General features: G+C 40.3%; 1 protein-coding gene across 5 annotated transcripts in view; it reads left to right on the top strand.

The window, feature by feature from the left end:
- The window catches only part of TNIK (TRAF2 and NCK interacting kinase), a 433,646-nt gene that overhangs the window by 289,283 nt on the left and 124,975 nt on the right, over nt 1-19,388 (top strand). For all 5 annotated transcript variants that reach the window (XM_069083584.1, XM_069083583.1, XM_069083581.1 and 2 more), the window contains exons 10-11: nt 2,154-2,329; nt 9,340-9,406. In XM_069083584.1, coding sequence (XP_068939685.1) covers nt 2,154-2,329; nt 9,340-9,406 — 243 coding nt within the window. The remainder of the gene's footprint in view (nt 1-2,153; nt 2,330-9,339; nt 9,407-19,388) is intronic.

Below are 19,388 nucleotides of genomic sequence, written 5' to 3'. Positions count from 1 at the left end.
AAAAAAAAAATAGATATAGCCCCTTGCAGTTCAAAATCCTATGGATCTATGATCTTTCCTTATTAATTGGAATGTCAAAGTTCAAAAACAACTTTGAATTACTAATTTGATAACTACCTACTCACAGTTCAATTGAGCCCCCAAGAATTCATGTTCATTTCTCTGATACTTGTCCCCACCATATTTATCTACCCACCCTGACTTTTTATTTTCCACTGTGTTCTGGGGATCTCCATCCATCAGTCAGCAAACATTTGTTAAGTACTTTCTACACAATAAGCGTCATATTTGACACAGGAAATACAAGACAAAAGTGGGGGGAAAATCTGCCCTCAGATAATTTGAATTCTTACCAGAGGGACAACATATCCACATGGAGATATATATAGGATCGACTATGGCAGTCTCCAAGGTGATAGGGGCAGGAGAGAAGACAGAAGTGGTTGGGACAATCAGGAAAGGCTTCCCAAAGAAGGAGGCATTTCTGTGGATTCTTGAAGGGAAATGAGGGAGTCTAAGAGGCAGAGGTGAGGAGGGAGAGCACTGCAGACAAATGGAGTCCCCTGTATGAGGAACAGCAGCAAAGTAAATTAAACTGGACCATAGGGTGCATGGAGGGGAGCAAAGCATCATTAGGCTGGAAAGGGAGACTGAAGCCATGTTGTAGGCAACTCTCAATCCCAAACAAAAGAGTTTGCATTTGCAGAGGTAATAGGGAGCCAGTGAAGTTTTAAAGGAGTTAGGGGGAGGGCATAGTCAGACTCTAGGAAAGTTTCTAAGGCATAGTTTCACTCTAGGAAAATCATTTAGCATTTGTCCAAGGCTTGAGGCAGAGAGACCTATTAGGAGATGATTACAAGAGTCCAGTCACACACCAGGCATATTTTTAATCCTGTGTCTTTGCTGTTCTTTCCTCCCCGATACCCAGTACCACCTCCCACCTTCTTACTACTTTCCCTTTATACAAATATTACCTATCCTTTTACATCCAACTCAGGTCTCAATTCACCCATAAATCTTTCTCTGATGACCACAATCCATATAGATCTCTCTCTCTGCTTTAGCTTCTTCTGGATTTATTATCTACCTTGTGTAGACAATGAAATATGAAATAAAACTGAAAAAGCAGATAATTAGCCAGATTACAAAGAATTTTAAACAATGGAATAAAAAGGTAATAAGAAGTTTTAGAAGACTTTTTTTTTTAATGGGTGTGTTGGGGTGGGGGTAGACGCATGATTTAGAATATCAATTGGGCAGCTGGGTGGATGGATTGGAAAGGAGAAAAACTTAAAACCAAGAAACCAGTTAAGTTTCTTAGAATAGATCAGATGAGACATGTTGAGGACTTGAATTGCAATAGAAGGCATAAGTTTGGTGAGAAGGAGATGAACAAGAGAAATGATATGGAGGTGAAATCTCCAAAAGTTAACAAATGATTGGAAGGTGGATTGGAGAGAAAGAGAAGAGTCAAGAATGACTCAGGGGTTGCAAATCTGGGTGATTTGGAGGAATTGAGGGTGTCCTTAACAAATAAGTTTTGGAGGCTATATCAGAATATATGCTGTTGTACAGAAATCCATGCCATCCATTAGTATCCCATAGCAGCCAGCAGAGTAAGGATTAACAGTTTGCCTGATGGATCACTTTGTATTTTGGCTTTATTAATTTCAGTAAATCCCAATGTGGTCTTTGAGTTTGTGGTATGCTTAGTCTAGAAAAGAAAAGACTTGGGTGGGACATAGGAAGAAGGAAGGAGCATATTGCTCTCTTGACATGATTTAAAGAACTGCCTTGTAAAAGAGTGTTAGATTTGTTCTGTGTGGCTCCAGGAAAAACAACCAAGAGCCTAGGGACTAAATTGCAAAGAAGCCAATTTAGGCTTGATGTCTGGATTAAGTCCTATCCATTAAAGCTACTCCAAAGAATAAGCTATTAAAAGAGGGGCATGCCACCTTGGGAGGTGGTGGGTTCCTTCTCCTTGAAGGTCTGCAAGCAAAAGGGTTAACACATGTCACATATGGGATTTCAGGCATGCCTTCTGAGCACGGATTGGACTAGAGGATTGCCAAGGTCCCTTCCACCTCCCAAATTCTGTGTTTCAATGAGTTGGTGACCTGTCATGTGGCTAATTCACATCCTCTCTTTGTTAGGTCTAAAAAATTCCAGTCTTTCATCGAGAGCTGCTTAGTAAAGAACCATAGTCAAAGACCCACCACAGAACAGCTCATGAAGCATCCATTTATAAGAGACCAGCCTAATGAACGACAGGTCCGAATTCAGCTCAAGGACCACATCGACAGGACAAAGAAGAAAAGAGGAGAGAAAGGTTAGTACTGGTTTTTATCTTGCATGGGAGCCAAGAGATGGGAGAGGGATGGGAGAGGTCACATAGTCCTGCCATGCAGCAGCTGTGGAAACCAGGTGAACTTTCAGTTGGCCCAGTAAGGCCTTGTCTTGGTTTCTGTTCAGGTAGGGCTCAGGCCAGCTGCCCTCAGAAGTCATTTCCAACTCAGAGATTTCATAACTCAAAGATTGAATAGCCATTCAGCTGGGTTAGTGACTGGTCTGTAGATCTGAGTTTCGAAGGCATACATGCTGTGGAGAACATGGAAATAGGATCTGTTTTAAAAGAGGAGACATGTTTTAAAAAATTTTAAAAAAGCATCTTCTCCAGGCACCAGACAAAACTGTGCTGAGCCAGACTGTGAAACGCCTTTTAATGACAAGTAAGGACTGGGGTTAAAGACATTTGCTTCCCAAATATATTTTCCTATTTGGCAAATTGGAAGAAAAACAAAAGACACCTAGGAAAAGATCCCTCAGTTGAAATGTTTTTGTGTAAATAGTACCTAGCATTAAATATTACCTGGTTCCAATTCTCACCTCTGACACACCCTAACTTTGGTGCCCTGAGCAAGTCATGCCCCCTTTCAGAGAAGGAGAAACAACCAGTATCTACAGAGCCCTTTAAGGATTACAAGGCATTTTAGATATGTTGACCGTTGAAACAACACTGGGAGATAGGTAATCTTGTTATCCCCATTTTACAGTTGAGGAAACTGAGGTAGAGAGTGGCCAAGTGATTTACCTAGGGTCACAGAGATAGCAAGTATTTGAGGCTGGATTTGAATTCAATTTTTCCTGACTCCATGTCAAAAATTTTCCACTACATGATCTAGACAACTCCATTACACTGTAATTTTCGGGATGATACCAGTTTTCATTAATAGAGGGTGGTTTCTCACCTGAAGTTCTTTATACCAATAAAATCACAGGTATAGTTTTAAAAAGAATAATACCTAGGATCCTCTTTTTGTAAACTCCTGTCTGAGGAGAAAGCATATTTCTTCCTGCTAAAGAGGAAAACGTTTCATAATCTGTTAGGCACAGTGGTTTCCTTGGCCAGTTTTTGCTTAATGCTTTTCTCTGTTGGAAAAGGTTTAGTGTGAGGGAGGCATGTGCCTATCAGGAAATGACTATTTTACAGATGAGAAAACTGAGTCTGACAGAGCTTTAAAAAAAAAAAAAGCATCTTGAAAACTAAAAAACAAATCCTCCCTGAGACAGAGCATATAAAAACAGACTTCCCATGGAGAAAATGTATTGCAGCATTGACTTTTCTTTATACATCTGAGTAATTACTTAAAACATTCACTATGCTCTCATGTCCCAGTTTGTGCCCTCCACCCCCCAACAGAGGAGAGAAAAGGTAACGTCCTTTGCTGTTTTCACTATGTTTCCAGCAATTGAAAGCCGTTGTGTAGATTCTAGACCCACCAACCTCACCCTATTTCACACTTACCAATTGCTTTACATCTAGCACTGTACTAACATTATTTTGTTTGCTCATCAAAACCAACCATTTTTTAATTTTTTGTTTATTTATTTGTACCCATTCATATTTTAATTCATAATTTGCCCTCAACTTAAAAATAATTCAAATGGATTTTAAAAGCCTTTAAAAATCCAAGCAACTGTGAATTCTCCCCACCAGGGCAGATCATAACCCTTTTATTTTTTTCCAAATTTTCTTTTTAAAGTATTTAATATACTCAGCATTCAACTTTCAAAGAGGGTGGGCTATTTCTCCCTACCAACATCTCCTGCATCTGCCCCTTCTCTCCCTTCCCAGGGCCACTCCATGAGTTCAGGACCTCCCCAGCCCTCATCAGCACTCTTGCTGCCTTCTGCCTGTCTCAAGTCTCTCTCCTCTACACCATTGCCAAAGCAAATTTCTTAAACACAGATATGACTATGTCAAAGCTCCCCATTCAACTCTAGTGGCTTCCAAAGCTTCTAAAAGAAAATCTGAACTCCTCTGTTGGCTTTTAAAGCCCAATAAAACAGAGAGCATATCTTTCTGGCCACTGTGTACAGTCTTCTCCTTCCCATGCTCCATATAATCCAGCCAAACTGGACTTTGTACTGGCTCTTCCCCATCACTTAAATACACTTCTTCTTAACTTCGGCATCACAGAATCTCTTTTCCTTTAAAATGCAAATCATATGGTACCCTCTACCTTCCCTGATACTTCCAACAGCTACTGTTATCCCTCCCTAAAGGCTTATTGATGGCTCTATAGACTCCCCAGATACCTTCCATCTAGCCCGAACTTTTCCTGTGCTTTGGTTTCTATACATGCATTCTCCTCTAAAAGAAAATGGAAGTTCCCTGAGGGCAGGCACTGTTTCACTTTTGTCTTTGTGTCTCCAGTGTCTGACATACAACGAGCCCATCAAGGATGCTTAATCAATGCTTACTGCTTAATTGATTGATTGATAAACCCTTGAGGTGGGCAGTTCAAGTATTATTATGTCTTCATGGTAAAAGTATTTATCCATGAATACTAAATAGAGGAAATGGGGCTTGAATACACACCAATTGATCCATAAATATGACTAAGCACCTCTAAGGTACTAGGCACTGAGGATACAAAGGGAACATGAAATAGTCCCTGCCCTCAAGGAGCTTATGTTCCATGGAGAGACAAGTCTGATTCCAAGATGGAGACTCTTTTTACTGAACTCTGCTATATCTTCTATGTTCTCTTCTTCAGCTCTTAGATCTAGAACCTCTAGATCTTAGAGGTCATTTGGACCAGCAAGGGTAGGGAACCTGTGGCCTCAAGACCACATGTGGTCCTCTAGGACCCTCAAGTGTGGCTCTTTGACTTTCATTTTACAGATGGAATCCCAGATAGGTGAATCTACTTGTCCATGGTCTGATTGATATGTAGCTGAGATAATTTTTGATCTAGGTCCTGTTATTACTGTGTATGATGTAGGGGGGGAGGAATGCCACAGTGAATGAAACCTAGGCACCGAGCACTATGTTAAAACTGGAGATAGAGTCATTAGGATACCAGGGAATAGGTTTCCAAAGAGTTTCATTGATGTCTTAAAGAGGCATCTGATCCTTCTCTTGACTAGGACCTCCCAGATTAGCCCATTGCTAATCTCCAGGTACCCACCAAAACAAGGTATAATGCCTGGTACTTAAATCCCATCCACTCGAAGTCTTTTATGTGAAAATGACTCAGTTTGTTTCCTTTAATTTTTTCTCATCCTACTTCCAGCCTCCTCAATGACAAATGCTTGGGAGAGTCTTGTAATTCTACCTTTCATTATGTTTCTTTATTTTTAATGAAATTCTATTTTCTATGAGAAATATTGACATCTGCTCATTTTTCTCAGTAATACAAAAGAAATCACTGAAGATTCTGGCAAAGTATTAAAATTAGGTAGTCTGATAAATGAAGGTTTTCCCCTAGAGGTGGGAAGTAATTAGATTAATGTGATTCTTTCCTTTGCCATAATCTTCTTCATCAAATAAGTATTCCACATTCCTCTATGGATTCTGTTCTTGTTCATTTCAGTTGAAGTTTCAATATGGAGCCATGAAATTGTACATTTACTCAGATGCCTTTATTGGTAGGGAGATAAATGTGTCCATCTTTTCCTTACACACACACACACACACACACACACACACACACACACACATTTCCTATTGGTCTTACATTATTTGAGAATCCTCTGATGCACTTTTATGCTATTATAAAGCATTGCTATTTGTGCTGGAGTCTTACCCTTCTTTAAGGTTATAAGCTCTAGAACAAAGAGGATTAAACTGTGAGTCGGGAAAACCTGGGTCCAAATCCCATCTTTTACAAGCTGTGAGACCTTAAGCAAGTCACTTGACTTTTTAGACCCAGTTTTATCATGCGTGAAAAGGAGATAACTAACCTTGAAGTACATGCACCTATGTGAGTACCAATCTGATATTCAGATGAGATTATGTGTGGGTGCATGCGTGCGTGCGTGCATGCATGTGTGTGTAGAGAGAGAAAGAGAGAGCATTGTAAAGGTTGACTTTACTATATCATACTGCCTCTGGTCAGTGTCTTTCCTTTTTAATTTTTAATTTTTATTGTATTTATTATTATTATTGAAAGAGGAAATGATCCAGATCTTATCTAGACTTTACATCTCTCCCAGTTGCTAGCATGGTGTCCTGTACACAGTATCAATAAACTCATACAGATTGCCTACTATGTAACATGTACTAGAAGTTGGGGAGATACAATGTCAAGAAGGAAATGTTCTCAGGCTTATTAAGGAGATCCCATCTTATTAGCAGAAACAATGTGTGCACATATAAATGTATAGTACATATTTATAAAGAAAATCCTAGCTCATTTTGGTGGGGGAAGAGGCAGAGACCTCACTTTATCACGTCTGCAGGAGGTGGTATTTGACTTTAGCTTTTAAGGAAGCTCAGGGTTCTAGAGGAGGGTGCATTCTGGGCCACAGAAAGAGCTAATACAAAGGCTCAGAAATGGTTGGTGCAATGTCCCATATGATGGCCAATAGTAGGCATTTGATAAATGTGTGTTACTGAATGAATAAAAGTGATTGACTGAACATAGGAAGAAAGCAAATGGACAAAAGCACCTTCAGCATCATATTTTACAAAAAGTGATTAATGTGGAGTCAGAGGACCTAGGTTCAAATCCCATATCTCTGTCACTTGTAGTGAATGTGACCTTAAGCAAGCTCCCTGGGCCTCAGTTTCCTCATTTGTAAAATGGGGAGCTTGGACTGAATGAATTCTAAGGAGAATTCTTGCTCAAATTTGTGAATTTATAATCTATGACTCTATGAATTTAATGGAGAATAAGACCTCTAAACTTTTTCAGCTTCTGTAATTTGTTTTGTCTTTTCCTCTCTGGTAGCTGTTTGGGGTATTAATCATTTAACTTGTACTGTGATTTAAGCCAAACAAGCTAAACGTGTTCATTAAATGGCAATTCCTATTGCATGCAGCCTCTGCACTGCCCCCTCCTGGTGACAGTGTGACCTTGGTCTCGTGAGCAGTCTACTGTTGTTCTCTTGAAATTACAGTGCTCTACAACAGTAACAGCAGTGCCGGGGGTGGGGTCAGATGATATAAAATAGGAGGCTTTTAAAAAAAACACTTTGTATCACAAACACTCTTGTTTGCCAAATTACAGTCTGTGGGCAGGTTGTAGGTCCACAGAAAGCGTAGCTAAAATTCTTCTCTCAAAGTGATTGTTCCACCTGTTTTGAGTATATCAAAACTCAAAATCAACGAATCCTATGTCCTCTTATGGAAGAAATACTCCTGAAGATTGGGAGTTGGATAGTGAGTGTGGTACAATGGCAATAATGCTGTACCTGGATGCAGATAACATTGGAAGAGAAAAGAAAAGAAATTGACACGATAACTGTATTATAGATTTAAAAGGGATAGTAAGTTGTACATGAGAAATTTATAGTTTTGTGTACAATCTTTTTTTATTATACATTGTTATGAAAAAGTTTGTTTTAGTCCATAAATTTAAAATAAATTTAAAATATTTTTAAAGATGCTATACCTGGAGTCAGGAAGACTTGGGGTTCAGACACTTGGAAAATATGTGACTGTGGGAAAATCACAAAACATCTTTGAGCCTCAATTTCCTCATCTATAAAACCGAGATAAAAATAATAACACCCACTTCAAAGGGTTGTTTCAAGGTTTAAATGAAATAATCCATTTGAAGCACTTTGTGAAATTTAAAGTGCCACTTAAAGATCCATTTTCAGGGTTTTTTTGGAGGGGTGAGAGACCTGTACCTAGGTTTTCATTGGTGTTAGGAACTCCCAGTGAGGAGACTTTCCTCTCTCTCCTAAGTTCAGGAAAGTGCACACCACTTTTTGTAAATAACACCCAGCAGATAGTCTTAGACACTTACTTGAGGCATCAAGAGGTTCTGTTGCTTGCCTAGGATCACATAGTCCAAAGTAGAACTTAAACCCGGGTCATCCTGACTCTAAGACAAAATTTCTTTAGGCCAGATATTAATAATTCAGTTTTTTTTTCTAGAGCGATTTTTCTAGGATGTTGGGGCCAAAACACAGTTCCAGAAACACTGGTTGTCTCCCTTTACTTTTTCCAACAATTACTGTTTCCATCTTTCTCATCTTTGACAGTTTGATGATATGAGTTGAAATCTTAGAGATATTTAAACTTTCATTCTTCTTATTAGTGCTTTGGGACATTTTTTTCCATGCAGTTGAGGTCACCATGCTTCAGTCATCATCGTTATCCTCAGTAGTGCTTGGAACATCTTGGTGTTTAAGAACTGTTTGTTGGATTAAATTGAATCTCCCCTATATAAAGTTACTACAAAATGAAAGTAATTTCTGACATTTTTTAATCCTTCTGGTATAAACAGCAGCTATAAGAGAAAAACCTGGAGATAGTTCAAGAAAATGTTGCAGATGGCCTCAGACACTTAACACAAAAAACTAGCCATGTGACCTTGAGCAAGTCACAACCCCAATTGCCCTACCTTCCCCCATCCAAAATGGAAAGAGAGAGAGAGAGAAAGAGAGAGAGAGAGATAGAAGGAGGGAGGGAGGGAAGAAGGAAGGAAGGGAGGAAGGAAGGAAGGAAGGAAGGAAGGAAGGAAGGAAGGAAGGAAGGAAGGAAGGAAGGAAGGAAGGAAGGAAGGAAGGAAGGAAGGAAGGAAGGAAGGAAGGGAAGGAAGGGAATGTTGCAGAACAAGGTCTTTGTGGCCTGAGCCCTTGGATCGAGAAGTAGCCCGGTGTTCATGTAGAGAGTCTCGGAGTTTCTTTCTCAAGATACTGGCCTAGAAGTCAGAACACTTGGAATGGTGGCCTGCTCTATCACAAACTCTGTGATGCTTAGAAGTCACATGCCCTCTCTGGCTTTCAGTTTGATCCTTTGTGAAATGGGTGGAGGGAGGTGGACATTACACAGTCTCTCTGGTTCCTTCTAGCTCTCATGGTCTTCGAATTTACTTTTAGATGAGACTGAGTATGAATACAGCGGCAGTGAAGAAGAGGAGGAGGAAAATGACTCTGGAGAGCCCAGGTAAGAAAGATGGAACCCAGAAATCCAAATCCACCCTTCCATTTTTCTCACACTTCTTTGGCCTTTTGGTGCTCCTTCCCTTTCTCTTCATCCATTTGCTTCAAGGCTCCTTGAGAATGACTTTGTTTAGTTCATTACCATTAGCATAATTAAGTATTCCAGAGAATGTCTCTAGAGAAAACCAATACAAAAGAGTCAGACTTCAAGTATCTGCTTCTTCTTCAGTCCCCCTAGATACATAAGACTGAGTCAAGGATTCTTTCACTTGTACAAAGAACAGTGTAGAACAAAATTATTTTTTAAGATAATGAGGTTCAAAAATCACTTCTGAAAACAGTATCTAGGGAGCCTAGGAAAAGGTAGGATTCTGGGACTTTGATTTGACTATTTCACCTTCTCCTGAGCCTCAGTTTCCTCATCTGTTAAAAAAGGAGGGGGAAGGGGGAGATAACTACATTACTTCTTAGGACCCTCTCAAGATCTAAATCTCTGATCCTATGATCCTTACATTAAAGCCTTTGTACACAACTTAAATCTATTAAAACGAATACTGGAGAAAGCAGTCTTCCATTGGCCACCTCATGATCATGTTCATATAAACTTATCAGTTTGGTATCTAAGGCCTTTCAGACCTGGTGCCAGCCAACCTTTCCAAGTTTATGGCATGATACCAGCCCTCCCCAACTCTGTTCTAGCCAGGGTTGTTGGGAAGGTCAAATGAGATGACTGTAAAGTGCTTAGCACAGTGCCTGGCGTATAGTAAACAAGTGCTACAGAAATCTTAGCTATTATTATTTGCAAATGGGCCTGTTTGCTGTGCTCCAAACAAGGCATTCCCCTGTCCAGCCCCTGTTCCTTTGTGTAAATAGCCCTCAGTGACTGGAAATCTCTCCCTCTTCTCTTCTGCCTCTTATAAATCATTCAGTTTGTTGGAGAATGAGTTCCTATACCATTTCCTATTGGAAGTCTTTCCTGATGCCCTGATTTGTTAGTTGAGCCAGTATCATCATCGTCATCATCATCATCAATCATCTCTAGAATTTATGTAATGCTTTAAGGTTTACAAAGCACTTTAAAATATCTCATTTTATTCTCATAACAATCTTGGAGTTAAGTACTATTATGATCCCCATTTTATATATGAAGAAGGAGACAGATAGAGGCTAAGTGACTCACTTAGGGTCACACAGCTGGTAAGTATCTAAGGCTGTACTTGAAAGGTCTTCCTGAATCTAGGCCCAGGGCTCTATCAGCTGTGCCCCTTTAGGCTCTAAGTCTGTACTTCTCTTGATTAGATAGATAGATAGATAGATAGATAGATAGATAGATAGATAGATAGATAGATAGATCTTTATCTATACAGATCAATCTATCTCTATCTCTATCTATCTATCTATATATATATATATATACATATATATGTATATATGTATTTCCCCCTGCAAAGAAGGTGATCTTTTTGAGAGACTATTTTTCATTTTTTTTTGTATTCTTAGCACTCAAATACTGCCTGGTATATTGAAAGTCCTAAACAGAATCTTTTCTGCATAGTCAACCCTCAGCACCATACCTAGTTGTCTTCTCTAACAAGGAGATCATATCTTGAGAGCTGAAAGGTGACATAAGAGGTCATAAAATTACAAGGTCTGGAAAGGATCAATGCAACCATCACAAGCATCTTACCCATTGTAAGAGCAGGATTTGAACTCGGGCCAAGGTTCTTTCTCCAGCACCACATTCCCTCATTTTTTTATCCATGTGTTTTCTGCTGCCATGAATTTGATTCTCAGTTTTCCTCAATTCTGAACTTTTAAGCCAATAAGCCTGAGGTGACCACCTCACTGTGATTTCTCTTCCCCATGAGAGGTAAACCAGCAATTCTACAAATTCTTTGCCTGCCAAGAGATGGCCAGCTTAGCCATATCATCTTCCAAGGGCAAAAACCAAAGAATTGCTCCCTTCCACCTGAGGCTTAAAATGTTGGCCACGACTCATTTGGCAGTATAAAGATAATGGCTCCCAGGAAACCATGTGGAAAATGAAGCTGTTCTCAGAGGTAGAATAGCAAATGCTATCTCTCCAGTTGTAGCCTGTCCAATCCCACTGGCACATGCTATTTTCCAGTAGGTCATCCAGCCAGAAAAGTGTCATGGACTTACGGCCTTTCTGATGACTGACTACCCATGCAAATTAGGCAGTCTCAATGACAAAAAGTGTCCCAAAAATCTTTGTACCTTTTTAAGTTATTAAAACTTCAGCTGCCTTAAGACTTTGGGGTCACCCTGTACATTTTTCAGACTAAGCTGTGCTTGATCTGGTCATCTCCCTGGGCTCTCCCCAGCTCACAAACTGATCCTTTCACATTTAACTGTGGCATGCCATCCTATCCTAATTAAGAATTATGTTCGGGCAGCTAGGTGGCGCAATGAGTAAAGCGCAGGCCCCAAAGTCAGGAGGACCTGGGTTCGGATCCGACCTCAGACACTTAACACACACGCACAAAAATAAAAAACCTAGCTGTGTAACCTTGGGCAAGTTACTTAACCCCAATTGCCCTCCAAAAGGCAAAAAAAAAGAAAATAATTATGTTCATGTTTCTACTTTTACACACTTTAATCTTATTGAATTCCTGAAGAGTAGAGAAGGACATTTTAGAAATTAGACAGCAGCTTCAGAGTCATGACCAGGTCCCCCATGAGGAGGAGATTTTGACTGAAATCTGCCTCTGAGTTCATGATCAATTGATATTTCTTAAGCATCATTAATTTTTTAATTACATCATTTGTCTAGTGCCTTTTGCTGCTATAGCTCTTAAGCCACAAGAACCCAGAGTGACCAACATTCACAAAGAGCCATCCATTAAAGGAGAAAAGAATTTGTTGAGTGCCAAAAGATTCTAATCTAGTTGGGGCAATGAAATCTCTATGCCTTCTCAAAGGTCCAGTGGAAATAATGTTCAGTTTGGAGTCAGAAAACCTGGGTTCCAATCCTGTCTCCGATTCTCATTACCTCTCTGACCATGGCCAATTCACATTTCTCTTCTCCATTTCCATTTTCTTATCTATACAGTGAGGAGACTGAGCTAAATGGTGCTTGGGGGGGGGGGTAGGTTAAATTTTTGAACCTGGCTCTAATTTATCATCCTTATTGGCATTCACTCATAGCATATGGTGTTGAAGAGAACAAGACATATTTCTGCTTATTTTCAAGGTTTGAGGAAGGTCTCATATTCTTGAGGGGGAAAACCAGCAATTCCATGTCAAGGGAACCTCATTGTGAAGGCACCATTATCTGAGTCCCATCAGGGTACTCCTTTAATCCACAAGAATGTATTAAGTACCTATTATGTGGCATAGTACTAGATACTAAGAGTACAAAGACAAAATTGAAGCAACTGCTGGCCTCAAAGGGCTTACATTTTATCAGTGCTAACTCTCTCTCTGTGTATATATACATATATATGTACACACACATATATATGTGTGTATATATTCATACATATATGTGTATATGTATGTATTATATAATGTATGTGATATCATGTATAATAGCAATACATATTAGTGTATTCAAAATAAATGCAGGGTAATTTTGAGGGTAGCTAAGTGGTACAGTGGATAAAGCACCAAGTCTGGAATCAGGAAGACCTGAGGTCAAATCTAACTTCAGACACTTACTAGCTGTGTGACCCTGGACAAGTCACTTAACTCTGCCTCCATTTCCTCATCTGTAAAATGAGCTGGAGAAGGAAATGGCAAACCACTCCAGTATCTCTGCCAAGAAAACCCCCAATGGGGTCATGAAGAGTTGGACATGACTGAAACGACTGAACAACAATAGTTTTGGGGGAGAAGACAGCAGCAAAGAGGAATGGGAAAGGCTTCTAGTAGGAAGTGTTCTTCAACTGAGCTTTGAATGAAACCAGGAACTCTACATGGAACAAGTCCATTTCCACCATCTGGAAGAATCTTTGCAAAGGGCTGGAGGAGAGATATGAGGACTGGTAAGAAAAGGCCAGTTGGGCTAACCATGGAGTTATGGAAGGCATTAATATCTAATAAGGATGATAAATTAGAGCCCACTTATGAGCAGCTTTAAATGTCAGAAAGATCTGCATTTGGTCCCAGAAGTAATAGGTAGTCACTGAGGTTTATTGAGCAGGAAAGAGACAAGTTCAGACTTGTATGTTTGGAGAAAATCACTTGGAACCTGACGGCTCATTCCATCAGAAGATACCAAAAAGAAATGAAAAGAGTCAGACTTAGAAGCCTGCTGCAACTGCATTCAATCTGACCTCCACCCAAGGCAGTCGACCTCTGGGCACGTAATAGCCTTACACACAAGGTAAACTGAGTCTCCTTTCCAACTCCCTCTCCCCACAAATTTTTATCTAGGAGTAAGAGATAAAAGTTCTACTCACAAACCTCTTTTGGGGCCCTGGTTGAAATGTCACACTGTAGTTATCACCCCATAGACTCTCTGTGCTGAGTACGGGTAGGATATAAGAGCTGGGAGGGACCTCAGAGACAATCTAATCCAAACCCTCATTTAACAGCTGTGGCAACTGAGGCACAGAGAGGTTGAAGTGGATTGCCCATGATCATACAGCTAGCTAGCATCAGATGTGGGATTCAAATGCAAATTTGCAAAGCAAGTATTCTTTTTGTGGTACCAGTTTGTGACACACCCAGTCTCTACCTGAAGTTTAAGAAGGGCAATCACACACACACACACACACACACACACACACACACACACACACACACACACACACACAATGACTACACCATGAGAGAGACCCAGAGAACTTTGTTAGTTGAGAGGACAGACAGTTCAGGGAAAGCTTCAAGGAGGAGACAAGCCGTGATTAGACTGTGGGGGATAGATGGAAATTGCCAAGACAGTTCTGGAGGGAATGAAAATTTCTGCAAGAAAGAACAGCATGAAACAAAGACAAGAAACTGAGCAAAGGGTGAGAGGAACAGCAAACAGCCCAGCTTGGAGCAGAGTCCCTGAGAAGTCGCCCATATGGGAAGCCAAGTGGAATAAAAATAACTTTGCCCCCGCTTTTCATTTGAAAGTTTACAGTTGAAAGTAAACAACCTAGCACAGGGCAAAAATTAGGATAGAGGGAAATGTGGGCACTTCTGCCTTGCTCTTTCATGGCCCTCCCTCCCACACTATCCCCTCCTCACCCTTTGCAGAAAGGTCCAATTCACATCAAGTTACTGCAGGTGGGGAGAGAAGAATCCCAGAGAGGGCCTACTCTCAGAATAGAAGCCATTCCAGTGCCATGCAGAGACTCCAGGGTTTCAAAGATGCCTGATTTTCCTGGAAGGGGTTTGCCTTCCACCATGTAGATCACATCTCCTTCCATCACTAAGTAGGTGGTGATTGCCAGGGCCAGAAAAATAAATCAGGACCCCATGGCTAATCTACTGATGTATCTCTCCCAACTTAGCTAGAATTGGTTTTTTCTTCTTTTTTTTACATTTTATTTTCTTTTTTAAAATTTAATTAATTTGTGTATTTAGTTTTAGTTTACAACATTCAGTTCCACAAGCTTTTGAATTCCAAATTTTCTCCCCCTCCATCTCCTCTCTCCTCCCCCCCCACCATGGTGGCATGTAATCAAATAAAGGATCTACAAATACCTTCACAGTAAACATTAGTCAGCTTGTAAAGAAGGATTATAACCAATGGAATGAACAACGAGAAAGAAGGAACAGAACAAAACAAAGAAGAAAAATAACGAGAAGTTTGCTTCAATCTGCATTCAGACTTCGTGTAGCCTTTTCCATTGTGTGTCCTTTTGGAACTGTCTTATCATCTTGCATTGTTGAGAGGATCCCCGTCTATCAAGGTCAATCATCTCAGATATGATGTGTCTGTAATTGCGTACAATGTTCTCCTGGTTCTGCTTCCCTCGCTCAGTATTGGTTTATATAAGTCCCTCCAGGTTATTATGAAGTCTGTCTGCTCCTCGTTTCTTATAGCACAATAGTATTCCATTACATTCATATATCACAACTTGTTCAGCCATTCCCCAATTCATGGGCATCCCCTTGATGTCCAATTCTTGGCCACCACAAAAAGAGCTGCTATAAATATTTTTGTACATGCAGATGCTTTTCCCACTTGTATGATCTCTTTGGGATACAGGCTAGGGCTGGTCTTAAGGACACAAGGTACAAAGGCTTGAACTCAGTCATTTGATCTCCAAGCTTTCATTAGGCACCTACCAGACACTCTGGATACAGAGACATAAAGGAAAATAATAGTTTACATTCTAGAGGGAAGCTGTTCAGTCATTTTCAGTTGTGTTTGATTCTCCATAACCCCATTTGGGGTTTTCCTGGCACAGATACTTGAACGGTTTACCATTTCCTTCTCCAGCTCATTTTACAGATGTGGAAACTGAGGCAAACAGGGTTAGATGACTTGTCCAGGGTCACACAGCTAGTAAGTGTCTCCAGACATATTTGAATTCAGGAAGAGTCTTTTGAATTTCAGGTCTGGAGCTCTATACTCTATACCACCTACCTGCCCCTCTAGAGGGAAAGACATGTACACACATTACCCTTTCAGTGATAAGATCTGTATGCATATATGGACAAATGAAATTTACATACTAGATGAGGCGCCTCCTACAAAAAGCCTTCCTTGACCCCTCACAGTGACTAGAGCCTCCCCCGAAGACTACCTGGTATTCATCATGTACCTCTTCTGGATCGTCCTTTAGAATCTAAGCTGCCTGAGAGCAGGGACTATCTCTTGTCTTGAAACCCCAGCTTAGCACAGTGCCTGACACATAGTAGTATGTAATGAATGTTTGTTGATTGATTCATTGACTAAAGCATTTATACCTTACCAGGACTTAGGCTCCACACTAGGGAAGCAGAGAGAGGCAAAAATCAGTCTCTGCTCTCAAGGATCTCACAGCCTGACAAAATAGAAAACAGTCTGATGACAATGTACAAACAAGATACATGCAAGAGAAATTAGAAAATAATCCAAGAGGGAAGGTTCTAGCATGAAGGGGATTAGGACAGGCTTCCTGTCGACGGTTGGATTTTAGCCAGGACTTGAAGGGAACCCGGGAGGACAGGAGATGGAGATGAAGATGGAGGGCATTCCAGGCATGAGGGATAATGCCAGCAAAAATGCCCAGAGACAAAGGATGGAGTGGGCTCATTTTTCCCTAGGTCCATCCAGCTCCCTTCTCCAAACTTTAGAAAAATGGGCAACATAGGGCATGCCCAGCCATCGGATACCTGGGAGAATGCTGAATTGGAGAGATAGTGGCTAAAGATCCAGGAGCACAGTCTGAGAAAGTTAATGAAGTGCATTTAGTTCTGAAAAGGCTAGAGAAAACCCCACAATAACCAGCACTCAGTTTTTACTTAAATTCTGCAGCCCCTGCCTTGGAGCTGGGGTGATGAAGAAAACATCAGGATAGCCCAAGTAGCGTGCCAAAGGGCATGGGGAAGGCCAGTCAACAGTACTCTACTACTGTCTGTCAAATAAACAAACAAGCCCTGTCTCCCTCCAGCCCCCACTTCAACATAGGAAGCCTCAAGTCTAAGCCACGTGAGGGTAAAGGGTCAGACACAGAGCCCTGGCAGGTGGAAGGCAGATTCAGAATCTTAGTCTTTCAGAGAGTGAGTGAGTATGTGTGTGTGTGTGTGTGTGTGTGTATGAGTGTGAGATTCTGTGCCTATGGGACAGACAGCCAAGACAGATCAGACAGTCAGACAAAAGAGACAGATAAGACAGCCAGGCAAGATAAACAGCTGAGGGGAGGGATTAAAATGCACAGAGAAACTGTCACTGTTGATGCTGCTTATAGATACTGGAAAACTAACAAAAAAAGGGAAAACTGAAATCTAAATTTGACTATATAAAAATTATGCTAATTACAGTCATTTATAAGAACCAATTACCATATGAACAATAACCATTATCCAGCTCATTAATATCTGCCAGATTAATTTTGTTGTAAGTTTTATTTGATGGAAACACTAATCTGGTTGTGGCCGCTCAGTTTTCTGATGCCCATTTGGCACGATCATTTGCTCGCTCCATTTTTTTTTAATCAGAAGGAATATTAGATAAGGTTAATTTGTAATTAGCATAGACATTGCACCTGCGTTCTTGTGCTGAAAATTATTTATTCTCAAGTAGGTTAAATATGTCTCCTGAAATATTATTTATAGTATTAATTTATTGGGGGAAGGTGAGTTTTCCACCTAGTCCCTGGTTTTGCTATGAATTCTATTCATTTCAACAAATTTTTATATATATATGTATATGTACATATATACACATACATACACATACACACAGATACACATTCATATATGCATATACATACACATGTATACATACACAGTGTGTGCATGTATGTGTACATATGGTTATACATATACACATATTTGTGTTGCACGTGTACATGTGTACATACATGTACACATATGTGAATTTCCTATAATGTGTGAGGCACTGGGGATACAATGGTAGAAAATGGCATAGTCCTAGCTTGGAGAAGCTTGCCACCTCCTACTGAGAAGCTTATAAAATACATTAAGTACATAATCTCAACTGATCTTCGCAAAAACCCCATGAAGCAACTACAACTGTAGTTATTGTTCCCTTTTTACATATGCAGAAACTCAGAACAGTGTCTATAATTAAAAGTTATTAAATGATAGAGTAGGATTTCAGCTTATATCTTACTGACCCAAGGTCTGGCACCCTATTGCCCTGTGACTCTGTGAAGGGGAAGGGTATGAAATGATGACATCAATCAGATAAGTTGGAGTCACATTATGGAGGACCTAGGAACAGAAGGTTAAACTGTATTCTGCAGGCAATGGGAAGCTACTGAAAATGGAGTCTTAAACATCATCAGATTTTCTTATAAATCAAACTTTATTTACGAGTAGAATGTTACCAACAGCTTTCATCTTGATATTCCCAATGATACAACCACATTCACAAATGATGGCCTTTGGTCCCTAAAGGTATCTGTACCACATTTTGTAAGTCCTTTCGGAAAATATTCCCTTTCTGTTACTACTGTGGTTGGGGGGGGGGGGGGGGGAATAGGATTGGGGCATGGTATTATATGACGATGTGTCATTTACACCTACTTCCAATTCACATAACTATAATCCACCATTATAATATTTTAAATGGTGCTTGTTTGGCAGGTTGGTTGGTGAGGCAGGACAGTAGGAAGAGGAGAGGTGGGAATTATCTTTGTTTAATTTTGCTTTTCAAAATGTACCATACTATTTTGTTTGGATGTATTGTACACTTCTCAAAAAACACCAAAGTAAACCCTCTTACGAAACAGACTGTCCCTAAAAGGTAAACTTAGCCATTACTAGCAGAGAGAAAGGATGTGTCCTTTAACTTTAATGGCATTCATATAACATTGGCTGTTGTTTATGAAAAGCCTTTTGTTACCTCTCCACATTTCCCTTTGCAGCACTCCCTCTGGGCTTTCCTCAAGCTCAGACTCAGAGGATCTTTCCCCAGGGAAGACCAAACTCCTAAAATTATGGCTTTTGAGCTTCTACCTGTGCATTTACCTTAAATAGTCATGGGTCACAATGACCTCAAAAATGTATTTGCTGATGTGCATCATAAGTATGGTAACTTCAAACTGCTCTCCCTCAACCATGCACATCAGCCATGGATGAGTAGGCATACATTCCACAGTAGGAAGCCCCACACGTATGTGATGCCCTCAGTGCCTGGAGTCCCAGTTCTCCATTCTTTTCTCCATCTTCCCTGAGTGGATTATTCTACTGGATTCACTGTGCTTTCTCCCTGCTGGTCTAGTAGCTTCTATTGAATGAGTAGCTGTACAACCAGACACTGTCTTATGGAAGTATTGGCAGAGGAGGGGGAAGAGAGAGAAATCTCACTTCCCTGAGAACTAAGCAATGATTCCCTCTCAAGACCTAGACTCTAC

This window comes from Petaurus breviceps, unplaced genomic scaffold (assembly GCF_028583685.1).
Source record: "Petaurus breviceps papuanus isolate PSGF00001 unplaced genomic scaffold, PetGlider_PUasm1.0 173, whole genome shotgun sequence".
Lineage (NCBI taxonomy): Eukaryota > Metazoa > Chordata > Mammalia > Diprotodontia > Petauridae > Petaurus > Petaurus breviceps.
Note: the sequence above shows the minus strand (reverse complement) of the source record. Positions and strands in the feature narration are given on the sequence as shown.